Here is a 23,395-nt window from a genome sequence, read left to right as displayed (position 1 = left end):
AGAAATTAAATTTGGAATCGCAAACAGAACTTAACATTATTGATTCCAAATTCAACTTATCTGTTCTTAGAGGTTTAGACTTGGATTGCAAACGATGCTTAACATTATTAATCCATATCCACTCATGTTATAAATTTGATTAAATATTTATTTCAGAGATCGACTTCCAGGTTAAATATGGCGAGGCACTAGGCCTTCTTGGGTATGGGGTCATCCACCACTTCCTAGACAAAGCCTTTCAACGAAATTCAATATTTAATCTTCTTATAGTAACCCTAGGTTTAACCAATAAGAACAATCGAATCACAAGATCGGAAAAACAAAAGAAACACAAGATCGAATCATAAATCTGAAACCTAGAATCGTTAGCCTCTTGTGTTTGATATTTCAAGATCTAAACAAAAGAATAAACTAGTTATGATGCAGAAACTAATAACTAGTTATACCTTTTGTAGCTTATAGACCTCACGATCTTCTATCGTATTCCTCTTCTTATCTCAGACGTCATGTGAGCGACGATCTACCAAGATGAGAATCTACCCAAGCCTCCTTCTTCTCCTTGCAAGTTTTGGCCACCAACAATCTCCTTGAGATGAAGAACTTCGGCCACCAACTATGCTTCAAGGGATGCTAAGAAACAAAGTCTCCTTTCTCTACTTCTTCTCCAAGCTAAATCTGGCCACCAAAATCTCCTTGAGAGTTGATGCCGCCGGCCACCAAAGAAGAAGAAAAGGAGGAGAGGAAGGATGAGGGCCGGCCACCACCAAGAAAGAGAGGAGAGGAATAATAGATGTGTTGTTAGGTGAGGCACCCCTACCCTCTCTTTTATATTCCTTGCTCTTGACAAATAAGGAAAGTTTTAAAATTTCCTTATTTTCCTTGCCAATGTTTAAGAAGGAAAATTTAATAAAAAACTTCCTTATAAACCTTTCAATGGTCGGCCACTACAAGTCCTCCAGACAAGAAAAGTTTTAAACACAAAATTAAAACTTCCTAATTTGTTTCTAGAAATTTTTAAAATAAAAATTTCTCTTTTAAAATTCCCTTCATGATTGGTTATAAAAGGAAACTTTTATAAATTAAAATCTTTCTATTAAAACATGTGGATGATTACAAAAAGGAAAGTTTTCTCCAAAATTAAAATCTTCCTTTTAACTATAATTAAGGAAAAATATCAAACCTTTCTCTTAATCCTTTATAGAAACTATAAAAGGAAAAAATTTAATTTTAAAACTCTCTTTTAAATCATGACTTTCACATAAGAAAAGAGTTTAAAATTAAAATCCCTTTTATTTTTATTGCGGCCAGCCACTTACTTGGGCTCCAAGCTAGGGTCGGCCACCACTCGAACCCATCTCTCCTTAGTTTGGCTGACCCTAGCTTGGGCTCCAAGCTAGGCTTGGCCGACCACCTAAGGATGGGTAAGAAGGTGGGTTTGGGTGGGGTATAAAACTACATAACTAAGAGGCTACGACATGGACCGAAAGGAGGAATTGGTTTTGGTCTCCCGATGAACTTGAGCTTCCCGTGTTCGCCTCGAACACACAACTCAAGTTCATCAATAATAACTCATACCACTAAAGAGTTATTATTGAACTACCACACCAATCCCATATTACTATATGGGCTCCTTCTTATCATGAGTGTGTTAATCTCCCTATGTTTAAGATATCGAATGTCCACTAATTAAATGAGTTGCTGACAACTCAATTAATATCTAGCTTCAAGAGTAGTACCACTCAACCTTATTATCATGTCGGACTAAGTCCACCTACAGGGTTTACATGACAATTCTTATGAGCTCCTCAAGGGGACATCATCAACCTAGATTTTTAAGACACAGTTTCATTCTATAATCAACAACATACCATATAAATAATATCATTTCCCAACTTATCGGGCCTATTGATTTATCGAACTAAATCATACCCTTTGATAAATTGAAGAAATAAATATTAAGTATACGTGCTTGTTATTATATTATGATTAAGAGTACACACTTCCATAATAACAGAGGTCTTATTCTTTTAAAGAGTCGGTATAAAAAGAAACTATCTCAAATGGTCCTGCTCAATACACTCAGAGTGTACTAGTGTAATTTTATAGTTAAGATAAACTAATACAAAATTACACTACGACTATTTCAATGGTTTATTCCTATCTATCTTAGTCGTGAGCTACTATTTATAACTTATAAGGAACTGATAACATGATCTTTTGTGTGTGACACCACATACCATGTTATCTACAATATAAGTTAATTGAACAACTACACTTAGCATATAAATATAGACATTTGACTAATGTGATTCTTTATTTCAAAGTAAATGTTTACAAAAAGCTAGGCGTTTAGTATACACTCTAACACTAGCATGGTCGCAGCGTCCAAATAGTCTGATTGGCTCTTGTAACTCTTCAGCGGAGGCTGAGGTGCCACGTCGAGCTGCCAACAGGTTGAGAATTTCGGTCGCTTGGGAAGACGTAAGAAAAAGAAGTCGTGTAACCGACCCTAAACTGAAAAAGGAAGGTCCCCGGCTTGGACAGCTTTGGGTAATAGAAATAGTGGAAGATTTAAGGGACAAGAGGGATGTCGTGCAGCCGGAATAAGATGACTACACCGCACAGAAGGTGGAAGGAGTTCAGCACAAGTTGAGGGAGGGAGATGCGGAAGTATTTGCAGACGGCGATAATGAAGGGATGGATAAGGAACCGCAGACTAGCGGTGAAATGATCCCTAAACAAAAAATGCATCCGATTGGCGGGGTATTTGGTCGATCGGACGAGGAGGGCAGAATAATTTCGTGGTCAGGCGGAATTTTGAAGGCATTCCTAAGGCTCTCCGCGTCGCCCTTGTCAAACCTAGACTCCATGGCGGTATACTATAGTTCGAGGACGGGGGCCGACAACTGCGAAGAGCTGGCCATTGCTAAGACAGACGCAAAATAGAGGAAAGCGATCGAAGCAGATCACTGAACCAGCGAAAAACAGAAGGACCGAAAGAAAAGGGTCACCAGAAGATCACCGGACCAACGAAAAATAGAAGGACCGAGAGAAAAGGTAACGGGAGGAGCTTACTAGGAAAAAAGGAGAGACGGAGGATCGCCAGAGGACAACACGCACAGAATCATCGGAGAACACAAGGCGCAGGAGCACAAAGGTCGGAAACACAGCAGCGAAAGTGAAGAAGATGGCGATGCAGCAGGCTCATATACCTCGGGCTTGGACGACCGGAGTCGTCCGATCTAGGTCGCAGAAACCTAGGCCCAGATCCGACCATCGAATTGAAACCGCCAAATGTCGCCATCAAGGCCTGTCACATCAAGCGTGCGGCGGCGGTGGGAGCGACACATGGCAGGCTACCACGGGTCGGCAATTAAGGCAGGCATGGGAACTTGTTCTGCGTTAATGAGAAGGTATTTGCATGCTTCCAAAGAAATCAGGGTGACGTTAGCCCAGCCCGCGCTCGCCCGAGACTGCCCGAGAAAAAACAAATTCTACGAGTGCAAAGCTTTGTCCGCCCGATCAGATTGAGGGAGCGTGTCTAGGACCGAGCGATAAGCTTCAAGAGGCCGATCGACGAGGATCAGGCCCAGCCTGATCGGAGCCCATACAATGGTGAAGGTCGATCGGGAGGGAATCTGCGCACACAATGGTCCAATCAGTCGGACTACAACCTCCTTTGACTAGACTTGAAGGGGAGGTTTGTGATGCGGTGATAAGGAGTGGCCCCACCCCACTGCCACGGTGGAAGTCAACAAAGGTCAGAGTCAAGATAGTCGACGGAAGGAGGGTCCTAGCTGGTCGGGTGGGGCATAGCCCGATCGGGAGTTAAGAAGAGCCGACCCGCCATCCCTAGCACGGAGTAAAACCGACGCTCGATGGACACGCAAAAGCTGAGCCATGGAGGTCAACGAAGGTCAGAGTCAAGATAGTCGACGGACGGAGGGTCCTGGCCAGTCGGGTGGGGCATAGCCTGATCGGGAGTTAAGAAGAGCCGACTGGCCATCCCTGGTACTGAGTAAAACCGACGCTCAATAGACACGCAGAAATCGAGCCGAGCGGCTCTTTCGCTTGACGCAACGACGGACGATATGGATCAAGGCCAATTAGTCGAGCGGCTCTCTCGCTCGGTGCGACAGTGGGCTCCTGGCCGAGCGGCCATCCCGCTCAGCCCGCAACGGACGACACTACAGAGGACTCTCAACCGAGTGGCCATTCCGTTCGACCAAACAACAGATACAGCGGAATATCCTTCGACATCCTTTTAGAAATTAGTGTCATCGACAGGCGGCATGATCAGGCAGAAGATCGTACGACGGAAGATTCCACTGTCACTTCAGAGATATACTCGGCCCGTTAAGGTATTATGTCAGGGACACTTTACTGACATGCCTCTTCAGGAAAAGCGTGGGACAACGTGCCTGCTTTAAGAAGTGTGCACACACGCTACAGGAGCCCTATATAAACGGGGGTCTAGGCATCGGTGAAGGTATGCTTTTCTCGCGATCTCTACAATTGCGCTACAGTTTTCGTTGCTTCTTCTTGCTTCGCTGGAGACTGACTTGAGCGTCGGAGGGCCATCGCCGGGGACCCCTTCCTTGGCTCAGCACTGACGTTTCTTGTATTGTAGGCGGGAGCAAAGTTCATCAGAGATCAGCGAGAGCACCACATCCCTAGTAACCGTCTCCTCGACTTTCAGACAAGATTATATATATATATATATATATCACCATGGAATATTTAAAGTCAGAAGTCCTATAAACACTATAATTTCAAATTCCATATCTATTTTTCATCACGAATTTATAGAGAATCTAACTGTTGATCTATCTCTTCCAATGCATCTTTTAATTTTCTGAACTTTTCAGTCTTCGATAGTTTTCCCTCTGAGTTTGAACTTGATACTATATTTAAGGATGCATACAAACTTTCTTTTCCTCTCAATGTAAAGGAGGTAAGTGCTAGAATTTTATCAAAGTGTGCTTCAAAAACTCATATTGCATCCTGTTTACTCTTGAAAGACTAGTATATAACACCCTTAAAATGATTAACTTATATAGATATTTCTATCCATGAGTCATAAACACTCGGTCGATACTCAATAAAGACAACATATTTTTTTCCTTATATTAAATAGATCATTGAATCATGTATAAACAATATATTAGGATTAAAGAGAATTACAACTTAAATTGAAATGACTTACCATTGAATAAATTATGGAAAATGATTTTGGCAAGTTTCCTACAAATTATATAACCAAATAATTATAAGAAAAGGTTGTTTGTATTGTCCAAGTAGCTGCTAGACGTTATAGCAGCTAACTGTTCAAGTAACTGCCACACATTGTAGTAGCTAAATGTTTAAGTAACTGTTACATGTTGTAACTGCTAAATGTCCAAGTAGTTGTTACACGTTGTAGCAACTAACTGTCCAAGTAGTTGCTACACATTGTAACAACTAGGACTTTTACGCTGTAGCATAAATCCTAATAATATATTAGGATTAAAGAGAATTATAACTTCAATTGAAACGACTTATCATCGAATCAATTCTGGGAAATGATGTTTGGAAAGTTTCCTACAAATTATATAATCAAAAAAAGATTATTGACATTGTAAGATTGTACGCTGTAGGTTTAAAAAAACTCGTATTGCTTCCTCTTTACTTTCGAAGGACTAGTGTATAGCATCTTTAAAGCTATTAACTTGTGTACATACTTCTATCCAAGTGCCATTAACATCCGGCTGATGTCCAATAAAAACAACATATATTTTCCCTATATTAAATATATCATTTAGCTCACGTATAATTAATATATTAGGATTAGAAAGAATTACAGTTTTAGTTGAAATGACTTACCATTAGTTATAAAATGTGAAAAATGATGTTTGGCAAGCTTTCTGCAAACTTTATATCTAAAAAATTTAAGATTTATCAAAAAATGATTCTTACTTCATTGTAAGAAAAAGTTTTTTAGACTGTCCAAATAGTTGTTACATGTTATAACAAGCTAGGATTTGTATATTATAGTATAAATCTTAATAAAAATAATATTGTACAAAGTTGAAAAATAGATATTGGAGTGGAAAGACTTACGATTGAGAATAGAGAGGAGTGCTAAGTAAAACAGCGTTAGCTTTATTTGCGGTGACAGTTTGAGGAGTTTTTAGCCAACTCAAGAATATGTAATTGTAAGTTGTGCTTATCTTATGACATCTTTGCTTTGCTTTGCTTTGCTGGTCAGTAGGAGTAGAAGATGATGGTTAGGGGTGTAAATGAGCCAAGCCGCTCTTGAGCTATTCGAAGTTCGATTCGATAAAAGCTCGTTTGAGATCGTTTAATGAGGCTCGTTAAGATAAACAAACCAAGCTCAAGCTTCACAATATTCGGCTCGTTAGTTCGTGAACATGTTCGTTAAGCTCGTAAATCAACTTTTAAATAAAAAAAATAATAGTTTTGATATTGAATTTATAGATTTTACATTCTACTTATGAAAAACATAGACAAATATATTAAATTTATTTATTAGAATAAAATTATAAATTTTAACAAGAATATTATAATTTTTTAAAAATATATAATTTAGTTTTTAATGAATATTTAAATTTATAATTTATATTTATTAAGTTCGTTTAGGCTCGATAAAAGTTCGAATAAACTCGTGAGCCATGAATATATTCGTTAAATAAATTTCGAGTTCGGCTCGATTATAAACGAGCCAAACTCAAACATCCAAGAGTTCGGCTCGACTCGGCTCGGCTCGATTACACTCCTAATGATGATGAAAAAAGAACTATGATACGCTCAAAGAAAAATTTCAATAATGAAATACTTAAGGATAGTCATATAGTATATCTTTTTATTTTTTTTATAAATTCCATTATTTTGTGTATTTATTTTTAAATATTTTATTGAGATTCCTTAAACATATCACTTTTCGTGAAAAAAAAAATTTCGTGAAAAAAAATAACGAGAGTGAGAGAAATTTCGATTTAGAAAAAAAAAAAAGTCTGAGTCACATGTTTTAAATCGAGCCGGTAACGGTAAGTAAACTTATTACTGAAGGTCACGCAAAGGCGTCGCAGCCTATCAGTAAGTGGCGCACACGTTTGGTCTTCTGTTTCTCCGTGGGGATTGCTCACCGTCCACCACCACTCACACACTCTCTCTCACTCGCCCGCACGGCACCAACAACAATAGAACCGAAAGTCCTCGCCTTGCGTTGCTCCCCTTTCGCTTCGATCGCTTTCTTCGCTCCTGAGACACTCATTTCCAGGAGACCAATTGAGGCTCCTCTTCCCTTCCTTATCTCAACCAAACCCTACTCCCTCCCTTCCTCGCTGCCTCGACACGTCTCCGGTGGTCGCTGATTGGTAGGTTTCTTCGGCACACACTCCGATCCGTCGCTATTGCATGCTCTCCGCGAGGTCCGCCATTTCTTCCACTTTTCACGTTGTTTTTATCTCGTTCTGGATATTTTTCCTTCAGCCTTATGTTCTCGATCGAGTTCGATCTTTCTGATCTACGATTTAATCATATGATTACGACAAGAAACAAACAGTTCGAATATTAGGGTTCGGTAATGAGATGGGTTTCCTTACAACTTGGTGATGAATTTATTGTTCCTGTCTATTATCTCCTCAAATCCGAGGTATGCTATAGCATATAGTGTTACATAAAATGTAAAAGTACTGTAGCTAAGTACCTATGTTTGAGCTTTTAGTATATATGGAAGTGAATGGTGTACTTCTGAAACTCTCTCTAAGGCCTACTTTGTCTTGCTCATTGATGCTTCACGCATTTGGAGTTTTCTATGCAAGGAAGAGTTAAACACTTAAGTTCAATCTAAAGTCTATAATGAGAATTCTTAAAGAGTGAAATCTTCTGGTTGATCTACATGACTTGTGGGTGGTGGTGCCCCTCTAAGTCTAGTACTTGTTTCTCTGATTGGTTTATCTTTCGCAAAGTCGTGCACCATGAGATTGTGTCTGTACTCATATTTCTATGAGTTCCAATAAAATATGTACATTCTTTTGATAGCAATCCGCTTATTGCTAGCATGAATGTTATTTATTTGTAACTATATTTTTGAAGTTGAAACTTGTTGTTTCATATTGTAGACTTGATTTTAATAGATTGAATTTAATTTGCATTTCATTGTTAAATAGCATGAATTTTGGTTTCAGGATATGGCAACTATTATCTCAGGCCATCCTCGAAATTTACCACTTCAAATTTTCAACAGTTCCACAAAGACCAGACTAAGTCCAATACAATGTTTGGGATGTTCAGGAACAGAGTTCCATTCTGCTGGAACTTCATATTCCATAACTCAACAGCTCACTAGTAACCATGGAAAAGCACGGAATTCTAGGCTGGTTATCGTAAGAGCAGTTAATGATGAAGCTGAATCAAACAACTCTAAAGATGATGACAAGGACCAAGAAAGTGAAAAGGTAGATGAACTTCAGTCAATTTATTTATTTGTGCTTATTCTGGATGTTTACAAGCAACACGACCCTTTTTGGACTCTCGTATGTTGTACAGACTATTTTTATTTTGAATAGCTTGTGCTACCTGTATATCTGTTTATGTGGTACAGTCACAGTTTTATATGGGTGTTGTTTTACCACGAAGAACAGAGGTTGGGATCCTCAGATTGTTTTTATAAGTAGTGAATACATCAAATGGTTATGGATTCTCAGATTATAAGCAGTGTACAGTCACATAGATGAGGATTACAAAATCTATATGGAAGGAAAAGAAGGATTGAAAATGTTGGTATATTTACTATGTTTTTTTTGGTTTGTATATTGTTTTCTTAGACAAGTTTGATTCTCTTTAATATTTCTAAAGAAAAGTGTGGTGCTAGGATTGCAATATTTGTTAGTTTGATCAGCATGTCATTTATGGTTTTTGCGATGAAGACTGTTGTTGCTGTATATCCTCATAGTCAGATCTGTGCCTCAATGTTTTTGAAATATTTCTTCCTTTCCTTTTTTTCCATGTGTTCAAAACTTTTTGTTGTTGCTCTCTCTTCTATATGTTGATTATTGCGAGCCATCCTTGTTTGGAGACTTCAGCGGTTTTGTTTGTGCTGCTCTATTGATTTTGCACATATTCAAAAATAAGCTTAACATGAACTCAAATTTCCTTGCCCTTGCAGATACATGGTGGGTTATCTCGTGAGGATTTGGAGAGAATAGTTGGAGCAGATGATTCAAATTTTAATGGAATGGATCTAGCAACTCTAATCAGAAAAAAATATGGTAGATCATACGATGTCCAACTAATAAAGAAGGTATTTTATTAGTTGCGGCATATCCAACCCTAATTCTTGGGAGAATATTTGCAAAATCTTCAAAAAATATTTTAAAAGTTTTCCCTACTAAAGAATTATGTTCTCTGTAGTTTAATACTACATTTCTCCTACCTCGTCCTATGGTGGTTTCCTTTGGTCTAATATGACGGTGGGCCCTGCAATGAAATTGGAAATTGGATACTGCTTTTGCAACATCATGTATTTATCTAGGTACTTTCTAGTATATAGTAAAACTGTACATACGGGGATACCATCAAATTAGGCCCACTGTGCTGGTTGTACATTGAAATACTAACTTGGTTCTTAGTAACTACACCACTCTGGATGCGTAAATGATCTCATCCAAGTCCCTTAAGGAACAGATAATTATCCAATATGATTCATGTGATAAGGCTTTGTGTCTAATGAGTGAACCAATAAATCTCCCCTGCAATGTTCAAAGTAGTATAAGCAACTTTTAAGTGTGCTTACTTCTTAAAACAGGAATTTATGGGACGAAACCTACTGGCAATGAATGTAATGTGGAAGTATATGGAGCAGGTGACTTCCTATTTATTTTTGAAGCATTACTTTCCTATCTAAAGCTGCAAAAGTGCAAATGTATGACAATGCAGCAAGATTAGCATTTTAAATAGAATCACATTGTGTTTAGAAGTATGCTGTTCTGATGGTTTTTATGAGAGCGATAATTCCTAAAAGTCCTGTTTGATATTTGTATGATCTATACTTGTGCATGATCAGCATGGTCATTAAGTAAGACTTCATTTGAGGGGTACTTATCTCCTACACACCATGAACAAATATATGAACTAAAAACTGGAAGGCAGTAATATTTCAATGTGCCATGAGTACTTAGTTATCAATTTTCAAGTAAATGTACACCTCATTTTGTTTTTTTTTTTTGTTCAATAATTGTGAAAGAAGAAATTTATTCAGGAAGATGAAAGCTTTAGGTATTTCTCAAGATATATCTTTGAGATTCTTGCAATTAATTGGATATTAACAAATCTACATTTGTTGTGGTCTCAGTATTTAGGCTAAACTATCTTTGATGTTTCCTTTCATGTATTTTTCAACTTACAGTCTGTATTTTCACTTTGAAACATACAGACATATTCGATTTAGGTTCTATCTTCAACTCAGTATCAGCATTTATAATTTCGATATCTATTTTGATGGCACGTGTTTGAGCAGCACTTATCTAAGAGATCCTTTTATGTTAATATGCAGTAGGGAGTGAAAATGTAAACGAAAATTCCAGTTTGGCAAATGCTTTAATGTGGACACTCTTTTGTTTTATGTTTGTTTTTGTTCTTTCTTTAGAGGTCCTTTCCCTTAACTGAAGAGGAGTATATATTGAGACTTGATGATGTAGCAAATACATTGAAGTGCTGGGGAGCTGTCTCACATATCCGAAATAGCCTTGCTAAACTGAAGGAACGCCCGCGAATAGGAAAAGTATTTTTTTTTCTTCTATTCACTTGATTGAATTAATAAATAAATTATTTTCCCTTCAAGTTTAAGTTAATGCCAAACTCCACATGGTTGATATAACATCAAATTGAGTACTTGTTCTTCTTCCTTGTACCTTAGCTATGCGACACCTTCAATGAATTGTGGGATAATAAAGAAACCTCATAATCTTTAGATGAATGAGATACTATTAAGTATTAACTTGGGCTTAAGCATTTTGGGTTCGCTAGTGGACCTAGGGTTGGTTACCTACATGATGTGTGACTATTGTTGACCTCACATACCATACCATCGACTTTGAGTTTTCACGGAGACATCAAGCCTTAAGTAGGATAGTGCTAATAAAGAAAGCTTAGATGAATATGCTACCTGACTCACCGTCTTGCTTTGTTTTCTTACTATATTACACTCAATTGGCCAATAGCACTTGTGAGATGAAGCTGAACCCATAAGGAGTATTTTTAGATCTCCTTTACAAGGGTGATCGACTACCATGCCATTTATTTTAACTTCATTTTATTGTTTCTTTACCTGTACATATTCTCTCGTCTTACTCTAAATATGCACCTTTTTTGCTTAGTGATCTTGAGATTGTTATTTACTTCTGAAAAGAAACTTGCAGTTTTGATCTTATATTGAAGAAAATAATTAATTGAAGTGGAGAAATATTTTCTTAGGAGGAGTTAAAGAGAAGAAATACTATTTATTAGATGTGTAAAAAAAAATTATCCTATCCATTTCCATCCAATTTGATTAAAAAACACAGAGGAAATGAATAGGATTAAAATTTATATTATTTGATTTGTTTTCTTTTGAAAAGCACTCATTTATCTCTAATACCAATCACAGGCAGTGAGCATCTTCATAGACATGGATGAAACTGGGGGCAGATCTAGTGAATGGATATACAAGTAAATTCTTTCCCAGACAAAAACATTTGTTGTGCAATTTTGAGGATTCAAAAAGGATCAATCTATTGTAAGTGAATCAGTTTTTATTTGACTGACTTTTTGTGCCTTCAGTTCCAAAGTTCCTCTTTTTATACTTGTGCAATTGAGAAGATCAAATCCATGATTGAAATACCTGAATGATTGAAATTATCTAAGCAGTAGTTGGGCATACTAATCTGATCAGATTTTTTACATGTGTTTTATGGATAAAAGAGAAATATTATTATTTTTTTTTAAAAAAATTGTTCGATAGGTTGCTAAATGTATGCTGGAGATGGCATCTAAACATTAAGTTAAATTTAATGTAATTTTAATATAAAATATTATTCATCTAGGTAAGAGATTTTGGAAACAATTTGATAGGCCATGGATACTTGCATTTGTACATGGAGGCATGGACTATGCGAGCTAATTTCCTTTTATAGTTTTGAATAATTTTAGATATTAATTTTTTATTAATTGATCTTACTTCAGATGTCATGATTGGATTGGTTTGATTTGGTCTGTTTTTGCATCCTTTCACCCTAACTGTTAACACCATTAAGTTACTTCAAGGGTGGAACATACAAGTGACAATAGCATACCCCCATGCACCTTCAACTAAGAACTGTTTATAGACTATCAGAGGCCCTGACCATTTCTCTATTTGCAGGTTCACAGCAAGTCCCCATAATCCGTTTGCTCGAGGGACTGAATGAATCCATACATTTGAGTAGGATATTGATATTTGAATTCAGGTTTTAAAAAATAGATGTGATATTCGAATTTGATTAAAGTTTGAAAATATAAATAATTTTAGTTTGAAATAAAATTTGAGTTATGTTCGAATGTTGATTCAAGCTTAATTGAATTAGAATTAGAATTTGATTTGAGTTAGTCAGGATTTTAATTTGAATATATTTAAAGAGAAATGATATTCATCTAGAAAATTTTTAAGGATAGACACATAAAATTTTCTAAATGAATATCATAGCTCATATTTAAATTTAAATTACATAAAAATAATTAGAGTTCTATTTAAATGTGACTTGCGAGTGGTACAATTGAATAAAATGATATGAGATTGAATTTACTTTGAAAAAATTATTGAACATGGTTGACTTTTGTTCGAATTCGATATTTTGAATATGATGAGCTAAATATTTTTCAAGTCCGTTAGAAAAGGTAAAGAACAAGTTTGATTTGCTTGCACTTCTACATTGGAGGTAGCAATTTTGCCTGTTTTTTGTTTTTGCCCAAGTGTAACTCTGTAAGTTCTTAATTTTAGAGGGAATTTTTTTTCTTCCCTACCACAACTAGTCTCTTGTCAACACTCAACAAATCATGTCAATTACTTCTAAGACACCAAGATATGGAGCGATTTGGTAAATGTGATTTGCCTCCGCGCTCTAATTATGTCATGACCGATGGTATCATGCTGGGGCGGAGTTTGGCTCAATCTTGTGGGCCAAATCATATCACAGGTTGTTACAGTGGATAGGTATTGAGTAGATTGCCCATTTGCCCGTAAACCCTATTTTAGGGTATTTCTCAAACGAATTTAAGTTTTTCTCCACCAATTGTTTTCAAGGAAGGTAAAGAAGGATGAAGCTTTAAAATTTTAAAATCTTATTTAACTTGGTTGTATGCTAAAGTTTTTTTTTTCCCTACTAAATTGGTCCAAAATTATATTAAAAATTAGAAAGAAAAAATCTCTAGTCCAAGAATTCCTCTTAAAAAATAGGAAAAAAAAGCTTTCATTATTTCTTTACTCTAAATATAAGCAATTAGATTATGCTTGTAAATAATATTATTCATGACCAGTGAGACTTTAACACGTGATAGATACAAGAAGTTTAATTAGATCCATATTAGAAAGAGGTTGTACGAGCCACATATGGATATGGCCTATGATTTTCTGCAAAAGGTCATACTTTGGACATTTCATATTGTCGACCCTATAATCATCTATATAGAATGTATAGAAAGTTAAATCAGGAAATAAATAGACATCATATAGAAAGAGATTTTCATCTATTTCATTGAGAATCGACCCTATTTATTTATATAAATTTACTATGTGATGATCAAAAGTCAACTATGTCTTGGAGCAGATATGACCCATGACAATAACAACCTTCAATGAAAAAATACCTAAAGGTACCTAAAGATTTAAGGCCAATTCTTGTCATAACTTTAAAGTATTTGGTGCCTTCAGGGTATAACGCAGACGATGGGTGAATGCCATTTTTGAAATAATGATCAGGAGTTAATTCTCAGAAACTAACAACCTGAGATTTATCCCACCATACATCTAATGTCTATGTATCCATAGGATCGACACTAGGAAGACCATTAATATAAGGGATATATATTTTTATTTTAAAGGTCTTTGGTCCTCTTATGGGAATTGATCATTCTATTCTAGATATTTATTGATAGTTATTTAGCAAGTAATGACATCACTAAAATATATTACACAACATATTTTATAGTATTTATGTAGGATAGTAAACGAATTCAACATTCATGAGTAAATTTGATATTCGACTTAGTAAGAATTTATTTATATTCATTCAATACATCTAAAGTTAATTAAATAAATAAATTTAAATAACTCGTTAAACTAAATGAATAATCTTAAACACATATGCATTCAATCATTAATATTCACAAAGTCATGAACAATATTTTTTTAATAAAATTTACTAATGATATTCATTAATAAACCTTTTACTAATATGATAAATAAAGAAATCAAAATAAATAAATAAATTTATATTATCAAGCTCAATAATCAATCAAATAAATTTAAAAATATAACAATTTCAATAATTAAATAAATTTGAATTAAAAATTTAATAATATTTAAATAAATCAAGATCAAGTCAAAGTCAAGCTCGAATCAAAATCAAATTCATGAAACAAAATTAAACCAAGTTTAAATAACAATTTTAACTGTTTGATTCATTTTAGCTTGTTTTGATTCAATTATCTTATTAAATAAGTTTAAACATCATAAAATTGATCTCAACTGGTTACAACCCTATATTTATGTAGTAAGAGATCCATATAACTAACCTCATTAATTAGCTTAGATATTTACAAGTAATTAAGAATAAAGATTTAGTTGCTGTTATTATTGTTATATATTTTTATCAACTTTTTACCAAACCTAGTAGATAAATTTTCAAAATATTGAAATCAAGTATCATAGTTTCAAAATTATCACATCATGTACCCACTTTCCATTTTACCCTCATCTTTAAATAAGTTCAACTGAAAAAAAATCAATCGACTGATTTTGTTTCAAATCGAATTGATTTCTTTCTGTGTGTTTGAAAAAATTCATTAGCCGATTTCGGTCAAAATCGGTTGATGGACCTAGAGACCTCGAAATGACATGAAACCAGTTCCTAAGTATTCGTCTAATTATCTTGATTGTAAAAATATTATCAAACATCAATTTGATCAAATATATTAAGAGCAGTGATTTTTTAAATATGAATTAATTTTTCAGATATATTCATGTTTAAAAAATCACTCCTCTCAATATATTCGATCAAATTGACATTTGATAATATTTTTACAAACAGGAGAATTAGACGAACACATAGGAACTAGTTTCATGTCATTTTGAGATCTCTAGGTTCATCAGTCAGTTTCGGCCAAAATCGACTAATGAACCTACAGACCTTGAAATGACACAAAATCAATTTCTATGTTTTTGTCTTGTTCTCCTAATTATAAAAATACTATTAAATATCAATTTGACATAATATAATAAGAGCAGTGATCTAAAAATTTAATTCATGTGTAAAAAATCATTGCTCTCAATATATTGAGTCAAATTAATATTTGATAGCATTTTTAGAATCAAGAGAACTAGACGAACATATAGGAACTTATTTCATATCATTCCGAGGTCTTTAGGTTCATCAATCAATTTTGGTCGAATTGATTTGAGGACGATGGTAAAACGGGAAGTGAGTATATGATTTGGTAATTTTGAAATTATGATATGTGATTCGGGTATTTTAAAAACTTATTTACTGGATTTGGTGAAAAGCTGTATTTTTATAGTATTTACGAATAATACCAGATAAAAAGATGTCTACTAAGCTATTTTCTTAATTAATATACATAAACTCTCATTGTGCTGGCCATTTATTTAGCCTTCTCGACTTGCAGCACAGTAAATGAGCATAATATCTCATGTGCATTGAATCCACGCGACGTGCATGCCCTAGTTACAAGGTTGAGTAGCCATTGAGTTAATGTGGTCGTTGAAGAAAGCATTGGGCACAAGAGCCAACTGGCAAATAATGAAATAATCACCGACTTATTCATGTTTCAGCTACTCCCGTTTATAGCCACCACAATTATTTAATTCTGAACCAGACCGGTTCAAATTAAATCCGAACCCATTGCTATAAAATAATAATAATAATATATCTATGCTATTTGCATAGGTTTATGTACTGGTTCAATTAGTTGGTGCTATAATTATGCTTGAACCGGCCGGTTTATTCCCCTCGTCAATAGCTATAATGGTGTAGCACAAGGCACCAAAGATGTCCTACGAGTGAGGTGGGAGTGTTGTGTCCTCTTGTGGCTGCAAATATTGCATCCTGAGCTGGAATAATGTGATGACAGGGTTGCGCCCATGACTGGTCCCTTGCCACCAAATCTCATCCAACGAGATTGCGGTGAATCGATGTCACCTGACTTGACTCATGTCGCCCCAAATCGAACCAAACCAACTCGAGTCAGGAGTCAGTTGATAGGTGCATGGATGGACGCATTGAGAGAGCAAGCTTGGGGCTAAAAGCTTGGCTGATCCATTGCCAAACATGGCCAAATTTAGGCATTAAGGGCTCCACAAATGCCAGGCTCCCGAGACTTTTTACTCCTCCTGCCAGAGAGCCATAACATAATTGTCCCCTCCTCACACAGGACTCACATGATCATCTTCGCCTTTTCCCCACATTCCACCCTCATCTTTACCTCTCACCTTTCACTTCTATATATATATGTATATATTATGATGCTTTAGAGTGTTAATTCACCCCGATCGATCGATCGACCTACTTCATTTGGAAGCTGGTGCTTTAGTGATTTGATTATTCCTACACTTGTTATGTCTTTTTTTGTGATGATGTATCGAGTGCGTGAAATGGGTGGATGATGAGTAAAGAAAGGAGGGAAAAAAAAAAGATTAGGAAGGAAACAAACCTTTTTGCGAAGCAAACTTGTCTTGTTCTCGCAGTCCGGCTTTTAGCTCATTAAGGACAGTAGTGAATGTAGTTGAAACTGTACGAGCTGCAAGGTAATTGTGGGCGGTACATGCATGAGCAGTCTTGCAAGTGTAATTAATGGAGAGTTATGAGTTCATAATGGAAGTTATGTGTGGTATTTGAGTATGAATTGAACCATGAAAAGCATATTGAATCATAACATAAGAAGCAATCTTGATCACAATGATAGCTGACACTAGAATTAAGTGAATTCACAACTTGCAGTTGGATAATTGATATATTCCACCATATTTTAATTTCAAGAAAAAAGAGAGTAAAAATTCACACAAAAAGGTAATTGACAAAAGAACAAAGGAACCATGAATCCACATGCAATAATTCAGCAAAGTAAAAAATTCTTGATCAAAATGTGACCACTTTTGTAAGATCTACAAAGAAATTTTCGATCCTGATATGGAACAATTAATTCAAACACTAGAATTCAGTGAATTCACAACTTCAAGTTGAATAATTGAGATAGATAGTTTTGTCAGTTGCACAAAAGAATTATTGGCAAATTCTCAAAGCAAACTTGAAAGAAATTGGAACCACTTTTGCAAGATCTACAAAGAAGATATCTTCCTGATATGGAAATAATTAATTCAAACACTAGAATTCAGTGAATTCACAACTTCAAGTTGAATAATTGAGATAGTTTTGTCAGTTGCACAAAATAATTCTCACCAAATTCTCACAGCAAACTTGAAAGAAATTGGAACCACGTTTGTAAGATCTAGAAAAAAAAACCCTAACATTAGAATTCGTTCAGTAAATTTATAACTTGCAGTTGCATAATTGAGATATATAATGTCAATTACTACAAAAGAATTCTCTCCAAATTTGCATAAAAAGACTAAATATCCACACAAAAGGCCAAAGGAACCTTAAAGGGAATTAAAAGGCATGAAATTATAAATCTGCATCTGAATCTGACCAGAAACTGATTAATTAAGATCTATCATGGTTTCCATGGGCTTTCTTGAACTATCAACAGAGGCCAGCCTCCCCGGATGGATTCCCGATCTTCTAAGAGTATAATTCAGTGTGAGAATTCTCTCCAAGAAGATAAGATCGATTAGGAAGGAGGATAGTTCACAGTTCAAGAAAGCCTGTGGAGAGCATGCCCACAATCTTATCACAAAATCTTCCTGATTCTCCACACCCACAGGTTTCTCCTTGCTGAGTGCGCACCGAACCCTAGAAATTACAAGAATTCAACAAGGAGATGAAATGAGAGAGAGAGAGAGAGAGAGAGAGAGAGAGGGTACAGGAAGGATGGTGATGAAGCTATAAGCTGACCCAAGCCTGGTTTAAATAGAATTGGGGAGGGGAGGCAAACCGGTTCGGTTCGCTGCAGTTGCCGAACCCCTTCGTACCTTGTGCGGGGGGGGCGCGCACTTTCTAATTCCACCCACACCAATGAGCAATTGGCGCGTGTCACTGAGCTAGTTCATACGCGACGATCCTGAGGTGAGTGGGTGGTTAGTGAGCGGGGCATGGTTGTTTGAGTCAAAGATCACAACCATCGATCTGGGATCGAATGGATAGAAATGGGGTTAGATGCGAATCGTGTGGCGGATGGGATGCCAATCGGTTCGGCAACTCATTAGATGAACCCGGTCCAATATTTTTTAACGAAAAATATTTATATTAATAGCTGACATTTTATTTCACTTCACACTATCATCATTATTTTTTAATTAAATGGAGTATGTTATTAAATGCAATGTTGTTTTTATCATATCATTTTAGTTTTAATATAATATAAATAACTAAAACTTATGCAAGGTGAATAACAACGTTAAAAGATATAAATAGTACGATATATATTATGAGATAAGTTTGTATATTTTTTTTGTCCTAAGCTATTCTGCAAGTATAGTAGTATATTGTGTTCACTAATATATAAAGGCTAACCAAATATAAACAAGCTCTTCTTGAGTTTATTCATGAACATCATACTAATTTGCAACCCTATTTTAATAATTATAATAGTAAAATTAAGTCATTTTTAATCTCCATTATTTGAAATGATTATGTACTATCAAATGATAGGAATCACAGATCATATGAAAAGATAAAAGTGTATATAGTCATAATTAATTATCTAAAGACAAGTAATTGAATAACAAAGTTTTTAATTGTGCATAGGAAAATAAACTAGTTGGCGACGGAGGGATAATAAAATTTACCCTATAATACTATTTGATTGTTTCCTAGTTGTACCCATGGGCATGTGTTTAACACATTAGGGTTAATTGGATTACATAACAATTAACCCTATTAACTAGGGAAGTATTTCATTGAGTGTGTTTCTTATAAGTGATTATGCGCACAATTAATTTACAATTAATCACTGCAGTCAGACATATACTACTATTAATTAATCAACAATTTCAGAACACACTTTATAAAATCTGATGGTTTTGCCTACCTAAAGGAACAGTACCTGCTCCATTGCAGTATGCTGTAGTCCAGACATGCTAATAGTGGAAGAACTGTACATACTACAAAAAAAAAACAAGGAAAACAAAACTTTACCTCATTATTGTGCCAGATCAAGAATATTACTTTCACACATTATTCTCAACTAGTTATTATTTCAAGATAATAAAAAGATAAATCTGGCAATCGAACAAAAGGAATAGAAATTTCATACTTTCTGCGCCTAAAGAACAAATTATCCCTACATCTAAATTAAAACAAGAACCATATATATGTATGTATACAAAATGATACCAGCATTTTTCAGAAAGCTGTTGTTTATGTTTCGAATGGCGATGATTATAAACTTAAATGCTATTAAAATGAATGCAAGAGGAGAGAAGTTGTGTGAGTAGATAGTTTGAAAATTTGATAGCACTATAGACTAATACGTTCAAAGCATACATTACAGAATGGGATTGCAGACAATGGGGACAGGCTGCCAAAAGTGAGGCTGCAAGCTTTAAGGGCTACAGTAGTGTCAAAGAACTAGATTTGCTCAACCGAAATCTGAAATTTCATCAGGAAACAAAACTGATGCAATCTGCTTTTCAAAAAGTGTCAGTGTCTCACACTGATTCCTATGCATCTGAGTTACACTAATCTAAGCAGTCCAAACCAATCTAATTGTTTATTACAACCAAAACCAACTAAAAAACTTTTCCCCTTACATGTTAACTCAGATCCTGAAGCAAGCTGATTACAGCACACATTTCCAGATTCAGGAACAAACAATGTACATCAAATTTGAATTTGGAAGGAAATATAAAGAATCCTATTGTAACAACGATCATGGAAATGATAGTATAGTTACATCCTATTTCAAGTAGCAGTGAGATCTACAATCGTGGCAATGATTATCAAAAGATGAGAATTTTATTCTCTATGAACTAGAAAATGATGCAGATATGGAATAACCAGAGAGAAAAAGGAAAACCTAGATTAGATTAAGTTTATCAAAGAAGAAGATTTTCTTCTCTAGAAACTAAAATGGCCGGAAATATGGACTAACCTGAGCAATTCTGATTCCTCTTTTCAGGATGCATCAGATTCAAGTAGATAAGGTCTGCTTTTTGCTTTTCCATGGAACAAGAAACGAGGAGATAAGTACGAGGGATCAATCTACTCGACGATGACGAGATCAAAGGAGAGATCAATGGATAAGCACAGGAGAAGATAAGTACCTGCAAATGCAAGCCGCCAAAATAAGCCGATGAAGTAGTCAATCAGGAAATGCCTTCAGATACATACGATCTACAAATCGAAAGGAAAAGGTAGGTAGAAGGGTTGATTGCCGATCGAGGAGACGAAGAGAGCGAAGAGGCGCCGTCTCTGTGATCTGGTAGCGGAATGGCGAAGGACAAAGCAGAGGGAGAAGAAAGAAGAACAAATGAGCGAGAGACACAGGCGGTTAGCGAAAAGGGCTACTGCCGCACGTGCGAACTCAAACCGAGAAGACAAGCACGTGTCGGTCACGAGGTGAGAGATGACAGGCGTCGGTTGGCGAGTGGGCAGGCAGATGCACATTCACATGCTTTAAGCCGACCACCCGGCTCGTGCGCCGGTTAACGCCTGGCTCTCACGCACACGTGCCGAGCTGTGCCGGTGGCACGCACTTTCAAGCCACATTCAGTTTTTATTATTATTAAAAATGAAATAAAGGGAGAAAATAATTATAAGTAATTTTAGTTAAGCTAGCAAAACAAACAGATGACGTACGACTTGCACGCAACGTCACGCGTGCCGCACGGAGTGGACCGGGCGCACGATTCCCAAACCGTTGCTCGAACCGGAAGCCATCGACACGTACCGAATACTGACTCCACCCAACGCCAAGTTATCTTTTTTATCGGGATACGTGTGGCCTCGGATCGCGGCTCTGCTCCCGGAGCTTACAATCAAATAATTCCACGTAAGCATGTTTAGGTTGCACAATTCTATTTCAGTCCGTAATTTTCTTCTTTTCTGATACACCCTTAGAATTTAGAATTTGCCAAAATACTCTAAAGTTGTTGCTCTATTATCAGAATTGTGGAAGATACTTTGATAAACATATCCAAAAATGTTAAATTAAGGTACCAAAGTGAAAATTTCCAATTTTTTTTCTTCAAGAAGTTGCACATCTGCATCGCCTTTAAATAGAGATCCTCTGGCTTTTCTCCACCACTCCCTCTCTCTCTGGTGAGGCCATGGTGCTCCTCCAAGTTCTCATCAACCTCGGCCTCGGCAACTCCACCGGAAAGAGCATAGACGAGTACGTCTGGTAACACTATCTCTATCTCATCCAGCATTCCTATCGATTCGTGCTCGAATTAGGGTTTGTGTTCGATTTCTCCCTTCTCCTTTTTCTTCGATTGATCTGATCGTTTAGATTCGCGTGTTGTCGTCTCCGTAGACTCCTAATCAGGAGACGGATCCGAGCAAGCTTTCCGAATGGAACTACGATGGATCCAGCTCAGATCAGGCTCCAGGAGACGATAGTGAGTGCGATCGTGTAGAAATTAGATTATTTTTCCCCCTTCTTTTCATGGGCGTTTATTACTGGTTCTTCAGTCATCAGGCAGTGCTCAAGATCCATTTAGGAGAGGAAATAACATTCTGATCTAATTTTTTTATAATAATCTGCATTTTTTTATGCCTTAAATTTAATGTGTTTGAGATTAATATTGATGGTTTAGGTGGCATTTTGATGCGTATACACCGGCAGGAGAGCCGATACCTACCAACAAAAGTTTAATGCTGTGATGATCTTTAGCCACCTTGATGTGACGGCAGAGGAACCTTGGTGTGTTGTTTTCTCCCCTGGAAGAGTTTTATCTATTCATTTACTAGAGATTTTTTTGTAATACTCACCATATATATATATTAGCCCAATTAGCCATATGACACAATTTTTCATGCTATGGTGTCGCAATAACCTAATCAATCAAGGTACAGAATGGGCAAATAGCCTGGATGAATTTGACAAACTCAAGTAATACTTAGTGAATCCAATGGAATGAATCATATAGGTTGGTCACAAACCTAATCAATCAAGATACAGAATGGGCAAGCCTGGATGAATTTGACAAACTCAAGTAATACTTAGTGAATCCAACGGAATGAATCTAATAGGTTGGACAAACCAAATCAATCAAGGAACATAATGGACAATGGGCTGGATGAATTTGATGAAATTGATAGATGGGTATACAAATGAGTGGTACAAATCTAATGAGTTAGATTGACCAAAAGAGTTGCATGGGCATAAGGAAGTAGATGAAGATGCGCTAGACAAGTTGGATGGTCTAGATAAAGCTGAATAGGTTGAACAGATAAAAATAGTTATATTTGTTTACTGCTCTACCTGTAAAAATTTTAGCTTCCACTAGATATGACCAAGCTATTAACTCTGTTGATTAGTGCAGGTATGTCATTGAGCAGTACACTTTGCTTAAGTAGGCCCTGCCATTGGAATTTCAGCTGGTGATCAGTTGTGGGTCGGCTGATGCATTCTCAAGGTTGTCTACTGTACTAACAGTCAGATCTTAACAAGGAATGCTGCTAAACTCCCTGTTGTTGATCTGCAGAGGATTTCTGAAATTGCAGATGTTGTGTTTTTTGACCCCCGAATCAATTCAGGTCTTCTTATAACTTCATTTCCTATTTGTATTAATCCACAAGTAAAACCAGGGTGACTGGAATGGAGCTGGTGCTCATACAAACTACATGTGAGTTTGAGCACAGCTGCTTATGGAGAAGCACAAAGAAAATGATGCTTGGGTTTGCAATACAAAATTCTAGGGAGTTGCAAACTGCCTGGTGCAGGTCCAGTTCAGATGTCAAATAGAAAAGAATGGCAAAGGTACGATGATAAATTTTCAAACTAACTTGCTATTTTTTAGCTA

At 36.1% G+C, this 23,395-nt stretch overlaps 1 protein-coding gene across 3 annotated transcripts; it reads left to right on the top strand.

Annotated features, from left to right (window-relative positions):
- The first annotated feature begins 7,143 nt into the window (after positions 1-7,143).
- Positions 7,144-12,576, top strand: LOC122016423. Of its 3 annotated transcripts, XM_042573721.1 has the most exons (7): positions 7,146-7,430; positions 8,190-8,459; positions 9,170-9,304; positions 9,809-9,865; positions 10,649-10,783; positions 11,648-11,776; positions 12,401-12,576. In XM_042573721.1, the coding sequence occupies exons 2-6, from the start codon at positions 8,193-8,195 to the stop codon at positions 11,711-11,713; spliced, it is 660 nt and encodes a 219-aa protein (XP_042429655.1). In that variant the 5' UTR covers positions 7,146-7,430; positions 8,190-8,192; the 3' UTR covers positions 11,714-11,776; positions 12,401-12,576. The 3 variants fall into 3 exon arrangements, with proteins under 3 accessions (XP_042429656.1, XP_042429657.1, XP_042429655.1); XM_042573722.1 differs by lacking the exon at positions 9,809-9,865 and having other exon boundaries at positions 7,144-7,430; XM_042573723.1 differs by lacking the exon at positions 10,649-10,783 and having other exon boundaries at positions 7,145-7,430.
- The last annotated feature ends 10,819 nt before the right edge of the window (positions 12,577-23,395 follow it).

This window comes from Zingiber officinale, chromosome 8B, assembly GCF_018446385.1.
Source record: "Zingiber officinale cultivar Zhangliang chromosome 8B, Zo_v1.1, whole genome shotgun sequence".
Lineage (NCBI taxonomy): Eukaryota > Viridiplantae > Streptophyta > Magnoliopsida > Zingiberales > Zingiberaceae > Zingiber > Zingiber officinale.
This window is presented reverse-complemented; position numbering and strand designations above follow the sequence as displayed.

What these genes read in the sequence shown, in the direction of transcription:
- LOC122016423 (XM_042573721.1), top strand. Translation starts at nt 8,193, where the DNA reads ATGGCAACTATTATCTCAGGCCATCCTCGAAATTTACCACTTCAAATT. An exon ending in AGGACCAAGAAAGTGAAAAG is followed by an intron (nt 8,460 to 9,169) that starts GTAGATGAACTT and finishes TTGCCCTTGCAG; the next exon opens with ATACATGGTGGGTTATCTCG. An exon ending in AACGCCCGCGAATAGGAAAA is followed by an intron (nt 10,784 to 11,647) that starts GTATTTTTTTTT and finishes TACCAATCACAG; the next exon opens with GCAGTGAGCATCTTCATAGA.